Source organism: Protopterus annectens, chromosome 11.part0 (assembly GCF_019279795.1).
Source record: "Protopterus annectens isolate FY-2018-M chromosome 11.part0, PAN1.0, whole genome shotgun sequence".
In the NCBI taxonomy this organism is placed as follows: Eukaryota; Metazoa; Chordata; order Ceratodontiformes; family Protopteridae; genus Protopterus; species Protopterus annectens.
Genome location: NC_056745.1, coordinates 568,013,654 through 568,028,843, shown reverse-complemented (window position 1 = coordinate 568,028,843; position 15,190 = coordinate 568,013,654). Strand labels below are relative to the sequence as shown.

The window sequence follows — 15,190 nt, the reverse complement described above, 5'->3', positions numbered from 1 at the left end:
AATGTTACAATGTCTCCTCCTTCCAACAAACAAACATGTATGTGAGAGATGCAACCATACAGACAAACTGGAGGCCAAGCTCTCTCAACCCAAGGCTGGAACAGTCAACCAGGATGGGAAGGGAATCACTTGCACCACACTACCAGTCTCACACACACCAGTCGTATCTGCACCAACAAACAACACACATAAATGCACAAAAACATACTTGGAGGCTCTAAATAAAAATCTGCCTAAGCAGCAGAAACTTCCAAAGCAGACATCCAAGCAACCTCTACCCTCTAACAACAACCACGTATCACATACTTCACATAGTCAGTGTGCCATGCAACCACAGCCCTTAAGGCTAAATAACACATCCAATACACTAGTAATAGGTGACTCTATTGTCAGGCACACTGACGTTCCACTCACTAGACTGAACAAGGAGAAGGTTACTGTAAGCTGCCTGTCGAGTGCCAGGATCCGCCACATAACACAAGTACTCGGGTCACTCCAAAACAAGGACAAATATGACTCTGTCATTGTACATGTTGGTGTGAACGACTTGAGATGTACCTCCCTGGACTACATGAAAAGAAACATAGAGGAGCTCTCTGATCATGTAGCCCAGGCCAGTACAACCCTGACCCTGAGAAGCATCTTGCCCTCACCAAGAATGATGCCACAGTATAAAGAAAAAATGATCAGTTTTAACAATTGGCTAAGCTACTGGTGTCATTCAAAGGGGATCCAGTGTCTGTCAGCCTGGGATGACATGCTCAACAAGCCATGCTGCTTCACCAGAGATCTTGCCACCCCCATAGTGCCTTTTTTTAGGCATGGCTCAAAAGACAAACCCACCTCCATAAACAACACAAGTAACCAAAAACTGAGGGTAATGCTATTCAATGCCAGAATTCTAAACCTCAAAATGTACACACTCGAGGCCCTCCTCAGCATGGAGAAAATCGATATCTGTGCAGTAACAGAAATCTGGTTCAAGGCTCCAGAGACCACCCCAGTACTACCAGGCTACAGTTTGTACCATACCTTTCGGCCCCAGAACCCGGACCAAAATACAAAAGGAGGGGGTGTATCCATCTTCATAAGGGATACCCATACCTCCAGGTTAGTAGCACAGCATGAGGCCCCGGAGACCATCCATGTGCAACTAACAGTGGGCAAAGCTGCTTTTCAGATTGTAGCTTGCTACAGATCACCCACCATGTCTCAGGACCCCCACTTAGCATTCCTGAGAACATTGGAAAATATGAAGATCCTACCAAACACCATGATATTGGGTGATTTCAACTACCCAAACATTGACTGGGAAAACTACTCAAGTACAAACTCCTTTGACCAACGCTTCCTAGAGTTTATAAACTCAAATGCCCTGGAACAACTGGTCACCATGCCCACAAGAGGTGACAATATATTGGACCTGATCATCACCAACATGGGGGTTCAGTGTTCCACACTAGAGGTAAACCCCTCACTGGTAAAATCAGACCATAAACTAATCACACTGGACATCCACATCCCGACCCCACCCCCAGTCAAGGAAACCACTGTGAAAAACCTTTCAAGAGCAAACTTCACACTTCTCAAGACCAAGGTGGAAAGTTTTAAAGCCCCCCTGCTAAAGGATAATGCTGCCCAAACTGCAGATTCCTTTACAAATGCATTCTACGAGCACCTACAGGAATGCATGGATCGAGCCATCCCAAGTAAAATCAAGACTCACTCCTCCAAAAAAAGGAAACCAGTCTGGTGGTCCCTGGCCATAAATAAGCTATACAACAGAAGGAGGAAACTATAACATGATAGAGCAAAATCCCAAAAAGGAAAGGCATCCCTGATCAGTATTAGCAAGAAACTATGATCCCTCATAAAACCATCCAAGGACAGTTTTGAAAGAAAAATTGTCAAAGACTCTAAAGATAATCACAAAGCCTTCTTTAGCTATGTCAAGAACCTAGGTGGCAACTCTCAGATCTGCTCTGAGCTAGTACAAAATGGCAAAAAATACACTAAACCAACTGACATTGCCAACATCCTGACTGAGAGGTTCAGTGCAAACTTTACCCCCCCCCCTCACCCCCAAAAGGGCCGGTGTCCATCCCAGAAGAATGTAGAGCCCGAGACATCACAGACACGCAGGTGAAAACAGCCCTCTCCAAAGCCAAAAACAAAGCATCAATGGGACCGGATGGTATCCCAGGCTACGTTTTACATGAGCTCCAAAATGAACTAAACCCTCACTTAAATTCACTGTTCAAACTCAGCCTTACCACAGGCTATGTACCTAAGGAATGGCATACAGAAACATTTATCCCGCTCCACAAAGGTGGTGCCACAACAGATCCTGGGAACTATCGCCCTATTAGCCTGACTAGCCTGGTCTGCAAACCTATGGAGCGCATCATCATGGAACTCATAAACAAAGACATTGGGAACCTCCAGTCACTAGATCATACCCAATTCGGCTTTGTTAAAGGCAGATCCTGTCTCCTAAACCTAGTTGACTTTTTTGAAACAGTTACAAAGGCCATAGATGAGGGAAAAGTAGTCCACACAGCCTACCTGGACCTCGCTAAGGCCTTTGACACCATTCACCACTCTGGCATTAGGGATAAGCTCTCCAGCTTGAACATTAACCCTATGTCATGAGATGGGTTGCCAACTGGCTCATGGATAGAACTCACATGGACAGAGTTGTGGGTGCCATGTCCGACTCTAAACCAGTTACAAGTGGCATCCCACAGGGCTCAGCCCTGGGACCCCTCCTGTTCCGTATATACTTCTCTGAGGTACAGGCAAGCAAGGGAGGACTATGGCTGACCAAGTCCACTGATGACTGCAAACTGGGGGCCATAATCGATTCTCTGGCTGACACAGACATCCTCCAGTAGGGTCTCACGGAGACAAATACCTGGTGTCAGAACCATGGCCTCAAGCTAAATGCCAAAAAGTGCATAGTCATCCCTTTTGGGAAAAACAAAGTGTCCACGAATTATCACATAGGCGGTAATCCACTAAGTACGGAAGATGTAATTATGGATCTGGGGACCCAGGTAGATAGCAACCTCTCCTTTGATAATCACATTGCCAAGGTGGTTAGAAAATCCTTCTATGTGGCCCACCTAATCATGAAAGGGTTCACATCTAGATCAAGAGAGGTCATCGTGCCCCTCTACTCATCACTCATTAGGCCCATAATAGAGTACAAAGCCCCATTTGGAATGTACCTTACTCGTCACCTGCAACAGCTGGAAAAACCACAGAAGTACCTCACCAAGAGGATCATGGGCCTCAAACAGATGCCCTATGCAGTTCGACTAAAGAAACTCCAGCTCTACTGGGTTGCTTACCGCCTGCTCAGAGGTGATCTCTGCCTGACGTACAAGGCCATGTCCAACCCGGAATTAATGAACATGCTCCACCTCAAGAAAATCAAATCTCTTAGAGCCACATGCTCCAGTGAGTTAAACCTCAGCACAACAATAAACAGGACATACTGGAGGGACAAATTCCTGTCCTAGAGACTTCCCTCGCTCTAGAATAGAATCCCAATTTATGTTAGGCAGATCCCCTCACTGACTCTCTTCAAGAGAAATCTTGACGAGTGGATGGGAAATCGTAAATTTACCCCTGGGTTCACTTCAATGGCCCTGCTAGACAGAGACATAGGAAACCTTTATAAAAAAGAGGTGAAAGCCAACACATTCTGGCTAGGCTTATAAATGCCCTTGGGCAGATAGCCTAGTACCTACCTATGAACCTATGAACCTATTAGATATGCGTAATGTACCCTTCTCATCATGAAGCGATATAATATTTTATGCATCTTTTTTTCTACACTGAGAGGCTAATGTTTTATCCACCTTATCATCAAAGAAATAACTATTTTTAGAAGGCTCACTGCCTCTTAATCTTTGCCATTGAATCTCATATTCAGCTTTTTCACCTAAGATCCATTTCCATAACATAATGTACATACGTATTATCGTTTATTGACAATAACTTTGTAAATACACAAATTTTTCCTTGAATATCATACAATTTCGTAAATGATTACCCTCAACAATATAGCAAGCATAATATATATATATATATATATATATATATATATATATATATATATATATATATATATATGTGTGTGTGTGTGTGTGTATATATATATATATATATATATATATATATATATATATATATATATATGTATATATATTTATATAAATATATATATGTAGTCCATTATGTACTAAAGGAAACAGTCTGATTTATTAGTTTTGCAAAAGATTATAACAGTCTCATATATTTAATGCAAAAACTGGAACAAGTAAACCACTCTGTATACATTCTTCTATTATACTGAATATGAAAATCATGAACAGAAATCTTTGCTTTTAATATCAGGTGATAAGAAGAGACAAAAAGTGAAAGCAATAAAATTCTTAAAATATATATTATGGAATAAATCATAAGAATTAATAAAATAGTCTAGAACACAATTTATCATCATGACTAATATGAGTAAAATCTCTAACATTAGGATTCTTTATATGCCAGCTATCAAACAAACGTTTTCTTGTTAGCCATTGTCTTAATAACTTCTCATGGTTAATTTGATAAGTATTGTTGTTTGCCAAATATAATCTAACTCAGGGTCCAATATAGCATTCCACTCATGACCAATAATACTGAGATGTTACCTAAAAATTGAATATCACCACTAATAGTATCTAAAACAGATATCACTAAAAGAACCATAAACAGACAAAACATATATGAACAGACAAAATAGATATGGACAGAGTCATACAACCAGGATCTTTAACTCTGGATTCAATAATTTCATCATTAAGGATGTTGTTTCATCAAAATTGAAAACATTTGCTTAGGTAAATGTACCAAAGTTATCATATATGTATTTAATCCATACATGCTTAGATTTTAAATTAGCTCATGGCTAATATGAGTCCCCTGTAAGACCAATATATCTTTTGGACAATGTTTTATATAGTTAAAAATATTCTTAACTTTAAGAAGCTATGTACACCATTAGTATTCAGAATATTATCTAAAAATCTTTTGGAATAAAGGTGAAAAAAATTACATTCATTCTCATTAAATCACAAAAGAAGAGATTAAAAAAAAAAAGAAAATTCCTCCACAGAAAAAGTCCACATTAAGTCTACTGGAAGAGGTATGTAAGAACCAGTGCAGAAGCACAGTCATGTATATCCTGGAAAAACTTCTTGTATCAGTCCTAAAATATCCAATTCACATCTAGCTTCAGGCTTTGCTGCAAACATCAAAGGAACAAACTTTCATTCTATTTTCAACTTTGCTGGATAAATAAGTTAATTTAATTTGCTAGAGCTTAGAATGAATATTTGAAAAAGAAGGAGCTCACCTGCTCCTCTAATTCTCCAACAAACTTTATAAACCTATATAACTTCATCAAAACATACTCCACCCTACATGCATTGACAAGCATACAAACAGACATTCTACCCTTGATTGGGTTCTGACAAATAAATCTAATATTAACTATGATGCCGTCTGTCTAACTGGTATATTAAGTCGTCATATCCTAGCATATCTAATAAGGAAAAATTCAAATAACTGTAGTAATATCACATTCAGCTACATTCAGAACAAAAAAAACAATATTCCCTATCCATCTTTAATACACTCTTAAAACAACATAACTGGGCACCTCTAAAATTTTTACAATAGGACATTGCAGTGCAGTATTTTCATAATATTTTCCTACAAACATTAAATAAGCTTGTCCCACTTAGCAAAATTTGTGTCAAAACCAAAACCCCTGGTTAGCAAAATAAACACTTCTATTACACAAGGAGTGAGATAGAGCATGGTCGCTTTATCTTACTAACAGAAGTAATGCTAATCTCACTACCTACTAACAACTCCAAAATCAAGCCAAGAAACAAATCAAACAAGATAAAAAAATGTACTTTCAATCTTGCCAACTAAAATACAAAACAAATCCCCCAAAATTTTGGAAATCAGTTAACCTCCTTAAACCTGGAAACCCACTACCCCAGTCCCAACAATGACCAATACTACAGACTGTATCGCCACTCAATTCAATACCCATTTTATTACCTCAATAACATTACTTCTAAACAATACTACTAACTCTCTTCTTTCTATACCGACTCCTTCTACTCAACTGCCTACCTTTCTCAAATTTGAACCCATCAAAATAAGTTTCATACAAAACCTACTATCTAAGGTAAAACCATGCACACTGGCCGCTGATCAACTACCTGGAGACTTTCTGAAACTAGCTGCCTCATCCATTGCCTATCCTATATCTATTCTAATTAATCATTCTATGTCTGAACAGTATGTACCTCTGCTCTGGAAAATATCCCATGTCATCCCACTTCATAAAGGAGGACCCTCTAAAAATATATCCAGCTATAGACCAATAGCCATTCTCTCACCCCTAGCCAAAATTCTAGAAAAGTGTATTCACAAACAAATATTAGACTACTTCCTGAAGAATGACCTTCTATCCCATACACAACATCACCCAAGCACAGAACTAATACAGTCCTCATAATTTTTACCAATTCCATTAATCAGCTCAAAAACAATAACCAACTTTTCTCTGCTACCTTTCTTGATAAGTCAAAAGCCTCTGACACTGTATCTCATCAAATCCTCTTAAATAAACTGGCCTCTTATAATTTCTGCCCTGAAGCCCTAAGCTGGTTCCACAGCTATCTCTCATCATAAACAGGCTACCTTATGGGATAACAAGCTCTCCCCCCAACTTCCTGTCTCTGTAGGAGTCCCTCAAGGCTCGATCCTTGGGCCTCTACTCTTTACTATTTTTACTGATGACCTCTGCTCAGCCGCTAGCCCTGCCAATATCATACAATACACAGATGATGCCAGCCTCATCTGCTCTGCTCCCAATATTGACATGCTTCAAGTAAAAACTCAGGCTATCCTTAACAATATAGAAAACTACTAAGCGGCCCATCAACTTATACTAAATCCCAATAAAACTAAGGTTATGGTGTTCTCAGATGCTTCCATTCTAAACAATCAACCACCTCTCACTATCTTTTCTTCTGATGGCACTAAAATAGAACCTGTCAAACATACAAAACTACTTGGGGTTACTATTGACAATGCATTGATATTTGACAAACATATAGCACTGACAATCAAAAAAGTCCATATAAAACTTGGTATTCTCTACAGAGGCAGACCCTATCTTACCAACCATGCCAGACTGGCAACAGCAAGAACCCACCTCCTATCCTCACTACTTTACTGTTCACAAATATTTACCAACCTTCAAAAACAGAAATTAATAACCTTGAATCATGCTACAACAAGATAGCCAACTTTGAATCCAACCAGCCTCAAAAACACATCATTGTATTGCCAAATACCAACTAAACCGGGTAGAACTCCCAAACTTACTTACACTTAATCAACTATTAATCACCCATACAGTCATGTATAAACCTGATAACTGCCCAGCTCTAAGTGACCTTGTTCAACCCTATACAAACCTCAACTATCTTAGGTCAGCAGATAAAGTACTACTCAAAGTTAATAAATCTCATAACTCACATGGTGACTCCTTATACTGTTGCAACATGTCAAAATACTGGAATTCTCTTCCTGAACATATACTAGCCATCAATAATACTCACAACTTCAAACAGGCCCTAAAGCAATACTTCTCAGCTCACTGAATATGCTCCTGTTCTCCTCCAGACTAACCTGTTTTACTTTTCCTCCTTTTTCTGTCTCTCAACATGACCTCATATCCTCCTTAATGAGGATACCACCTTATCACTTGATCCTTTTCTCATGTACTAAAAAAGTGTGTTTAAATAATGATCAGTAATGTTCTTGTAACTGATTTCATTGTGTTGATGATGTACCTGCTTATAACCTTTAGTTGCAAAGAATTGTATAAATATGTAATGTACTGGTATTTTTCTTTAATTGCTTTGTATAACTATGTTTATGTTCTGAAGCTTTTCTCCCTGTGTCTCCACGGAAAATGGGCTAATTTTTGCCCAGTTGGACATTTACCCAGTAAACAAATGTAAATAAGTAAATAATAAATAAGAATATCTCTGCTTCACAACTTTGTACAGTAGATCTGAAAAAGTGAAATAAGTGCACTGTCCAGTTTAATTCTCTCTTTTTTAAATAGCTGCAGTAAGTATCTTTTCTTTCTCACAATTCCTTATGAATTTGACTATAATTGGTATATGTGACTTATTGAAAGAACACAAATTGTGAAAGTAAGCATTTCTATGGAAATGATTCAAAATTGTCTGCAACATATTATCTAAACCATTGCTTAAGTTCTTTCTTCGCATTTGAGTTTCAAAATCAGTTAATTTATTCTGTAAGGAAACTAGCCCTCACTCATACTGTTCTATTTTATCTTTCATTTGACCAACAGCAAATTCATACAAAAAAATCTTTTTAAGTTAATATCGGTGTCATGGACATTCTGTTTCTCTGCAATTTTCTTCACAGTCATTTGAAAACTAGTGATATTATTCACTGCAGCTTCCACTTTATCCAATTCCCAACAGACAGAAGACGTCTCAGTTATAATACATATTAACTGATCTTTACTTGCTTCATTAGCAAGTTACATGATATATTTTGAGGTGGCAAATCAGCCAGTAAAATATTCAGAAATCCCTCAGCTGAACTTATTGGCTCATTCAAAAAGGTGGCACAGTTTGGAGTATCACTCCCATTACTCCCACATAAGGAGTACATATTTTTATCCAAAGATTTCCTGGCAAGTAAGGATTTAGGCAGAGGAGTTTACATTGTCATAAGATACTTCACCCTTTGGACATTTACTGAGTGATGCTCTGCTATTCATTTTCAACTCAGCATTGGACTCCACACATAGCTTAATTAATAAACAAATGTCTTTGAGGCAGAGAAATTATTAGATGAAAAGTAAAAACATTTATCCATATGTTTTGAGCAAGCGGAACGTCTCTGAACTTTAGACATGATTTTGCCCAAAAAAGCAACTGCTTCACAATCAGTACCAGGACATGCACACTACTCAGATCACATAATCTACTTCCTCTGACATGCCCCACTGTTCCCTTTACCTACTTATGTAGACAGCACACCACTTCAAAATCAAATGTAGTCATCAGCTCAGGTTCCTGTATGTCAAACTCCCTCTCATGTGACCATTATTGTACAGTCTGTTGATTGAGGTCTTATCTTTGATATCTTATGTTTCAGCAGAGGACTAGAGTCTCACATCAGTAAAGCCGTATGACCAGAAGTGGCTGGGCATGAGCCAGCCACTGGTTGTAGAAAAAAGGCATGAAAATGTCTTCTAGATTGTTACTAATATTAAATAAAGCATTCAGTCTATAGCTCTGTTACTGTTGTGATTTACTTATGAGCTATTCGGTGACTAAATGCATTTTCCATAGACCTGAATGGAGTAAAACTATAGGAAGTAAAGCAGTCAGTCATTCTTATAAGAGATTGTACCAGCAATTATAACATGAACTTCATCTTGTGACAAGTAGACTCTTAAATGATTTGCAAAATTTTCTTTGAATTTAAAGCAGTATCATACACATGCTTCACTGTTTCATTCTATTATTTTCTCTCTGCTGAAATTTTTTTTGTTTGTTTACAGAATGCCAATCTATCCTTTTAAAACAAGAGCCAGATGTCTTCTGGGAGGCAGTACATTACACATCATTTAGACTTTTTTCCTGCCAACAGGAATGAACATGATGGCTTCCCTACCGAAATCCATTTGGCCTATTTGTTATACAGGAGCCAGTGATTCCCAGGTAGGAGTGTTCCCTACAGCAGTTGTCACCTCCCATGAATCATTCATGAGTTCAGCTGCTCACAACAAGAGTCAGGTTGTAGAGAGTTGTCCAGCTTTACCAGTTCTGTTGTAGCCTACCCTACCTTCTCCCCCAGCAAAGCAGCCTGACTCTCCTGCAGCAGACCTCCAAGGGTTTATGTCAGCTCCTAGTATGACTTCCACATGGAAGCATGGGCTCAACAAACTCAGGATCCATGGAGCAGACACCTGCAGTTCCTGACAGATGACATCCATGTGGCAAACCACTGCCACCTCTCATACCCCAGAATGGACAAGTAGGCAGTCGTCATTCATTCCCCTTTACTCAACAGATTCTGCAGATGCTCACACCACTACATGAGTGCAGATTGCCTGTGACATAGAGGAATTAAAGCCCTGACTCCAACAGAGAGTGGCCATTGTTAAGTTTTGAGTTTTGATAAACTATCCTGCATGACTTTTGCAGGAGTTCACTGATGTACTTCTGTATTTAAAACCCTGCTGCATATTTTATTTTGAATGTGTTACAACCATTTCACTATCCAACAGCTAGAGTCTTATTCTTCTTTCAGCTGCTCCAGAGTAATTATCCATAAAGATTTATCAAAGACAGTTGAGATGCATTGTTTATGTTTATGTGGTAATAGAAAAAGGAAGCTATCAGATATGCGCTAGATAAAACAGATTACTGTGCTGCATACATTCTTTCCTACATTTGTGTGGGTTTTGGCAGGTAGTTTATCTGATAATTTGAATCCTCATAAAATGATTGTGTGTATACTATATCTGAAATCAGGATGATGTATTATGAACCGTGGTTTTGGAAACACTAACTTTAAGATTCTGGCTTTGAAATTGTGGGACTTAATTTAGTCTTCTGGGACTAGATTCACTGAGATGATCAGATAGATCTATTTAATTGATTGAGAATTTCTACTTAACAGCATAATTGGACAGTTATGTGACAATACTGCCACAGATTTAAGCAGGGAATACCATTTAAAAATAGTAATCTAACAATTAATGACCTGCCCACAAATCACTGCAGAGTCATACTAGCAAACTCTCCAGGTCCCGAAGATTAATACCAATGTTTGAGCACATGAGTTGCACAACTAGCAAAAGCCTCAGTTTGCACTAAAGGCTAAGTTGCAACTGTGATGGCACTGTCAGCTGTGAAACAGAAAAAGCAAACAGAAAAAATCAAGTTGTAAAGAATTATTGACCTACGTATAAATGCTGCAGCTGAGTAAGCCTCGTTTAGTTAGTTCACATGTTAACCAATGATTATAAAATAAAGTGAATAAGCAATTTTATATCTGTGAAATTAAAAAAAGAAATCTTTCTTACCATCAGCATATGGAAGATGAGGAACTTCGTTAACACCAATATGGATTTTGCCTTCTTTTGTAATTGTTATTTGATTAGTTACATCTTCTTCAAGAATGAGCGAAACTGACTGAATGCATATTTGATCAAGGTACTAAGCAGGAAAAAGTTATTGATGGTTATATTGTAGATTCAGTTACCAGTGATTACAAATAGTGCATGTTGCCTTTTGAAACACAACCAGAAATGTGCTGATAATATTACAGTACAAGACTTGTGTGACACAAACACATATACAGTGCTCTCCTTATTGATTCTGCTGGCCAGTATACGCAGTATAGGTAGACAAACATATTACTTAAAACATACGATTCCTACCATACCACTAGATCTGTCCCTCAACTGTCAAAGCAAGTTCAACAAACATAATGGGCAGTCCTCTAACTGCTTATAGTAGCTCTAAATCTATGAGACAGTCTCTTACAGCAGATCAGAACATACAGGTGCATCTCATTCACAAGTTAAAAGCATCTTCTTTAACTGCAGTTACAATGGTAACTATATGGTTTGCTGTCTGCAAATGTACAGGGAAAATATCTTTTGTTATTTTATATCTAATTGTCTAAACAGTGCATAATCACTTTTATTAAAGGATCTCATTAAAGGTAATGAAGGCAGCAAGGAAAGACCCAGAAACTAATATAGAAATATCATTTTCTGACAACAAGGTGGTTCAGAATAAAACACACATTTGCCTTTGATAAGTGCTGTATTGTTGAGCACTGATAATGTTGTATTACGGAACACTAATGTGATGGGGAGGCACTACAGCTGAAGTAATACAGGCTCAGGTAACAGACTTTGTGCATGGCTGAATTAATAAAGCCTCCATATGTTGTACTAATTCAGTGGCTAATGAACATCTGAAAGCTCCATTACTTCTATTGTGCAATTGTTAAATGGATGTAAACCTTAAAAAATATCTCCATGAAAAGTGGCAGCTTAAAGAACTAGATAATATTATAATATTATACAGATATTAACACTCACCATATTAGAAGCATAAACCACAGTCTACATGTATGATTTGAAGAACAGTAACACTGAAAATTTGGTTAATTCTTTGAAGACTTCTACTTTGACTAAGGTTGTCTGCTGTCAGGCAAACTGTTATTGTTATGTTCTATTCATGATCTTTGTATTACAGCCTGAAATCATCATGCAACAGGAAAAAAGAGAACACATCACAGCTCCCAAGAAAAAATACTGCTTTTATTAATTAAATGCAAGGAATTAGTTAAAGACTTTAAATGCTTTACTCCACTATAATGGACCTTTTCAGATAGGAGAATAAAGTTTATAGTACTGTTTATATAAAACACCAACCAGATCATCCCATGGTAACAATCTGAAAGTACAAAAATTCTACCTGCAAATCCAGGAACGAACTTCAATGTGCAAAAGTAGGGAAAGTATGTAAGAAGTTTCCCCAGTGAAGCACTCTCCAAGTTTGTGTATATAAAAATGGGAAGGGGAAGGGGTAAAGTCAAATAAATTGGGAAGTAAAGCTGAGCTTTGCTTCTACAAAGAATGTTTAAAAAAGAGAACAGAAAGTTGCAATATGCAATGTTCTCGGTTCCACTTTTTTTTCACAGTTTTGTGACTTGTGGGTAAACCTGTCAATATTACAGTGGACAGCGTGATTACTATTCACCCATTTAAAGGTGATACAGGTACTATGAGCAGTATGTGAATGATGTAAGGAGGTAGCAGTGAGACCTGGGGCTAACAGGAATGTAACAGCATTTGCCATCTGTGATATTCCTAATCAAAAAACTCTTCTGGGTCTATGCATCTGATATCCAAACTAGTCTGGCCCACTACATAGAAGAAACACTTTTTGAACTTGGAGCAAGTGATTAAATGTTTGTACATGATATTTTTGGCAATTTTATTTGTAATCATTTACATACATTGTACTGTTTTACTATTCTTCCTCACCTCCTTATATAAAAAGAATTACAATATATGCAGTTGTCTATGCATACATTTTGGAAAGTACACATGAAATGACCAGAAACTCCATAGGAAGTATCATTTATACTGCTATACTGAAGGAGACGGTTGCTGTTATATCTAAACTGAGCACATAGCCCACAAATACATACAGCATTTCTTTTATCTGTCACTGTGCTCTCCTGTAATGTGTAGTACATTTTTAATATACCCTTGAAATTAGAATTCCTTTGAAACCTGAAACTTGAACCTTCTCCTACATTCCCTTTGGCATTCAACAAAAAGTGCCAGTTATTATTAATGACTTTTACAGAATCTAAATCTAAACTGAATGTTAATATCATAGCCAACTGTCTGTTGCCATGCATGTGGTTTTGGCAAATGCTACTATTACAGCCAAATTTCTGTCTTCATTGATGTGGTTTTGGTTAGATACTGCTGCCAACTCTTAACCTAGAATTGACTGCACGTAGATGACTTTTCTATGTTCTGAAACTTCACCTGCATTGAGAAAATGGAACATGATCAGGCTAAATAAGGATTTGAGGGAGACTTAAGATGGCATGGAACAAGGAGGGATATTGAATGAATACTTCCCCTCAAGCTTCAAAATTGAAAGAAATGCCAGATAACCATGAAGGAGAAAGAACAAACTGTGGAAAATAATAGAATTTAAAGATGGTAGAAGTGGAGCTGGCTGCAATACTAGACAACCAGGTGCAGAGACCAGATGGGTCTCTTCCCAAGCATCCAAGGAACTTGTCACTGTGCAGGCAGATCCTGTGATAGAATTATTCAGCAGATTGTGGATTGTGGATAGCACAGAAGAATCTCAGGAGTAGAAGACAGCAAGTTAGATAATTCTGCACAAAGGAGAGGCGTGGATAGAAAAATTCCAAAGGACTACAGGTTGATTAGCCTAATTGTAGAAGCAGGAAAAGTCATGAAGAAAGCCTAAGAAATAGGCAAAATGCTTTCACAGATGATCACAACCAACATGATTCATGGTATGAAAAAGTTGGCATTCAAACCTGGTTCAATTTTACAACTGGATTAGAGCATAATATGACAGTGGATTACCAGCAGACTTCCTCACTCTGGATTTAAGTAAGATCTTAGATTCAGTTCTGCTCAAGTAGTGTCTAGGAATATGTCATCTACTAGGAGTTAGGGTCATGACTAAGGAGTTGAATTGCAGCATGGATGGCATGTAGGACAAACGAGATTGGCTTGACAGTCTCATTACCAGTAATAAGGGAACTGACTAATGAAGTACTGCTAGGAGTAGTCTTCACTCCTAGCAGTTTGCTACACTCTGTGACAATAGAGAAGAACAGCAGCATCTTTCTGGATGATACAATAATTAATGCAGCACCCTGAGATGTGGGTGGGTGAGGAGGAGGGTCTAAGGAAGAACTCAGAAATGTTGTCCAAATGGGTGGAACATGGTTTACTGCAAACAAAACATGATGTACCACACTTGGTTTACTACAACCATCTTTTTAAGTATAAAATGGAGGGAGTAGAAATTATGAATAAAGACCAGGAAAAAAGGTATGCCTATGTGTTTGTTATTGTGTGTGTGTGTGTGTGTGTGTGTGTGTGTGTGTGTGTGTGTGTGTGTGTGTGTGTGTGTGTGTGTGTGTGTGTTTCACACCTACACCAGAGCACCACATGAAGACTATGAGGGCTGTAACAAAAGCAAATGGAATACCCCCAGTATTCTACATCTACATGATGATAGACACCAAAAGCAAAGAAGCAATGGTCCTGATCTAACAGGTTTTAGTCAGACCTCATAGTGAGTACTGTAAGCAACTTTGTAGACCATATAGGGAAAAATATGCTGTCTACTTAAAATAGTTCAATAGAAAATGATTAGAAGGGTGTGTGTCATGGAAAATAAAAGGTATGAATAGAAATCAGTGGAGGTGGGACTGTTTTCACAAGAGACCACAATATCCAAGCCCAGAG

At 38.0% G+C, this 15,190-nt stretch overlaps 1 protein-coding gene across 1 annotated transcript in view; it reads right to left on the bottom strand.

Annotated features, from left to right (window-relative positions):
- The window catches only part of OTOGL (otogelin like), a 3,472,886-nt gene that overhangs the window by 2,647,902 nt on the left and 809,794 nt on the right, over nt 1-15,190 (bottom strand). Inside the window, exon 16 of the mRNA XM_044088067.1 lies at nt 11,222-11,354. Within this exon, the coding sequence (XP_043944002.1) occupies nt 11,222-11,354 (133 nt within the window). The remainder of the gene's footprint in view (nt 1-11,221; nt 11,355-15,190) is intronic.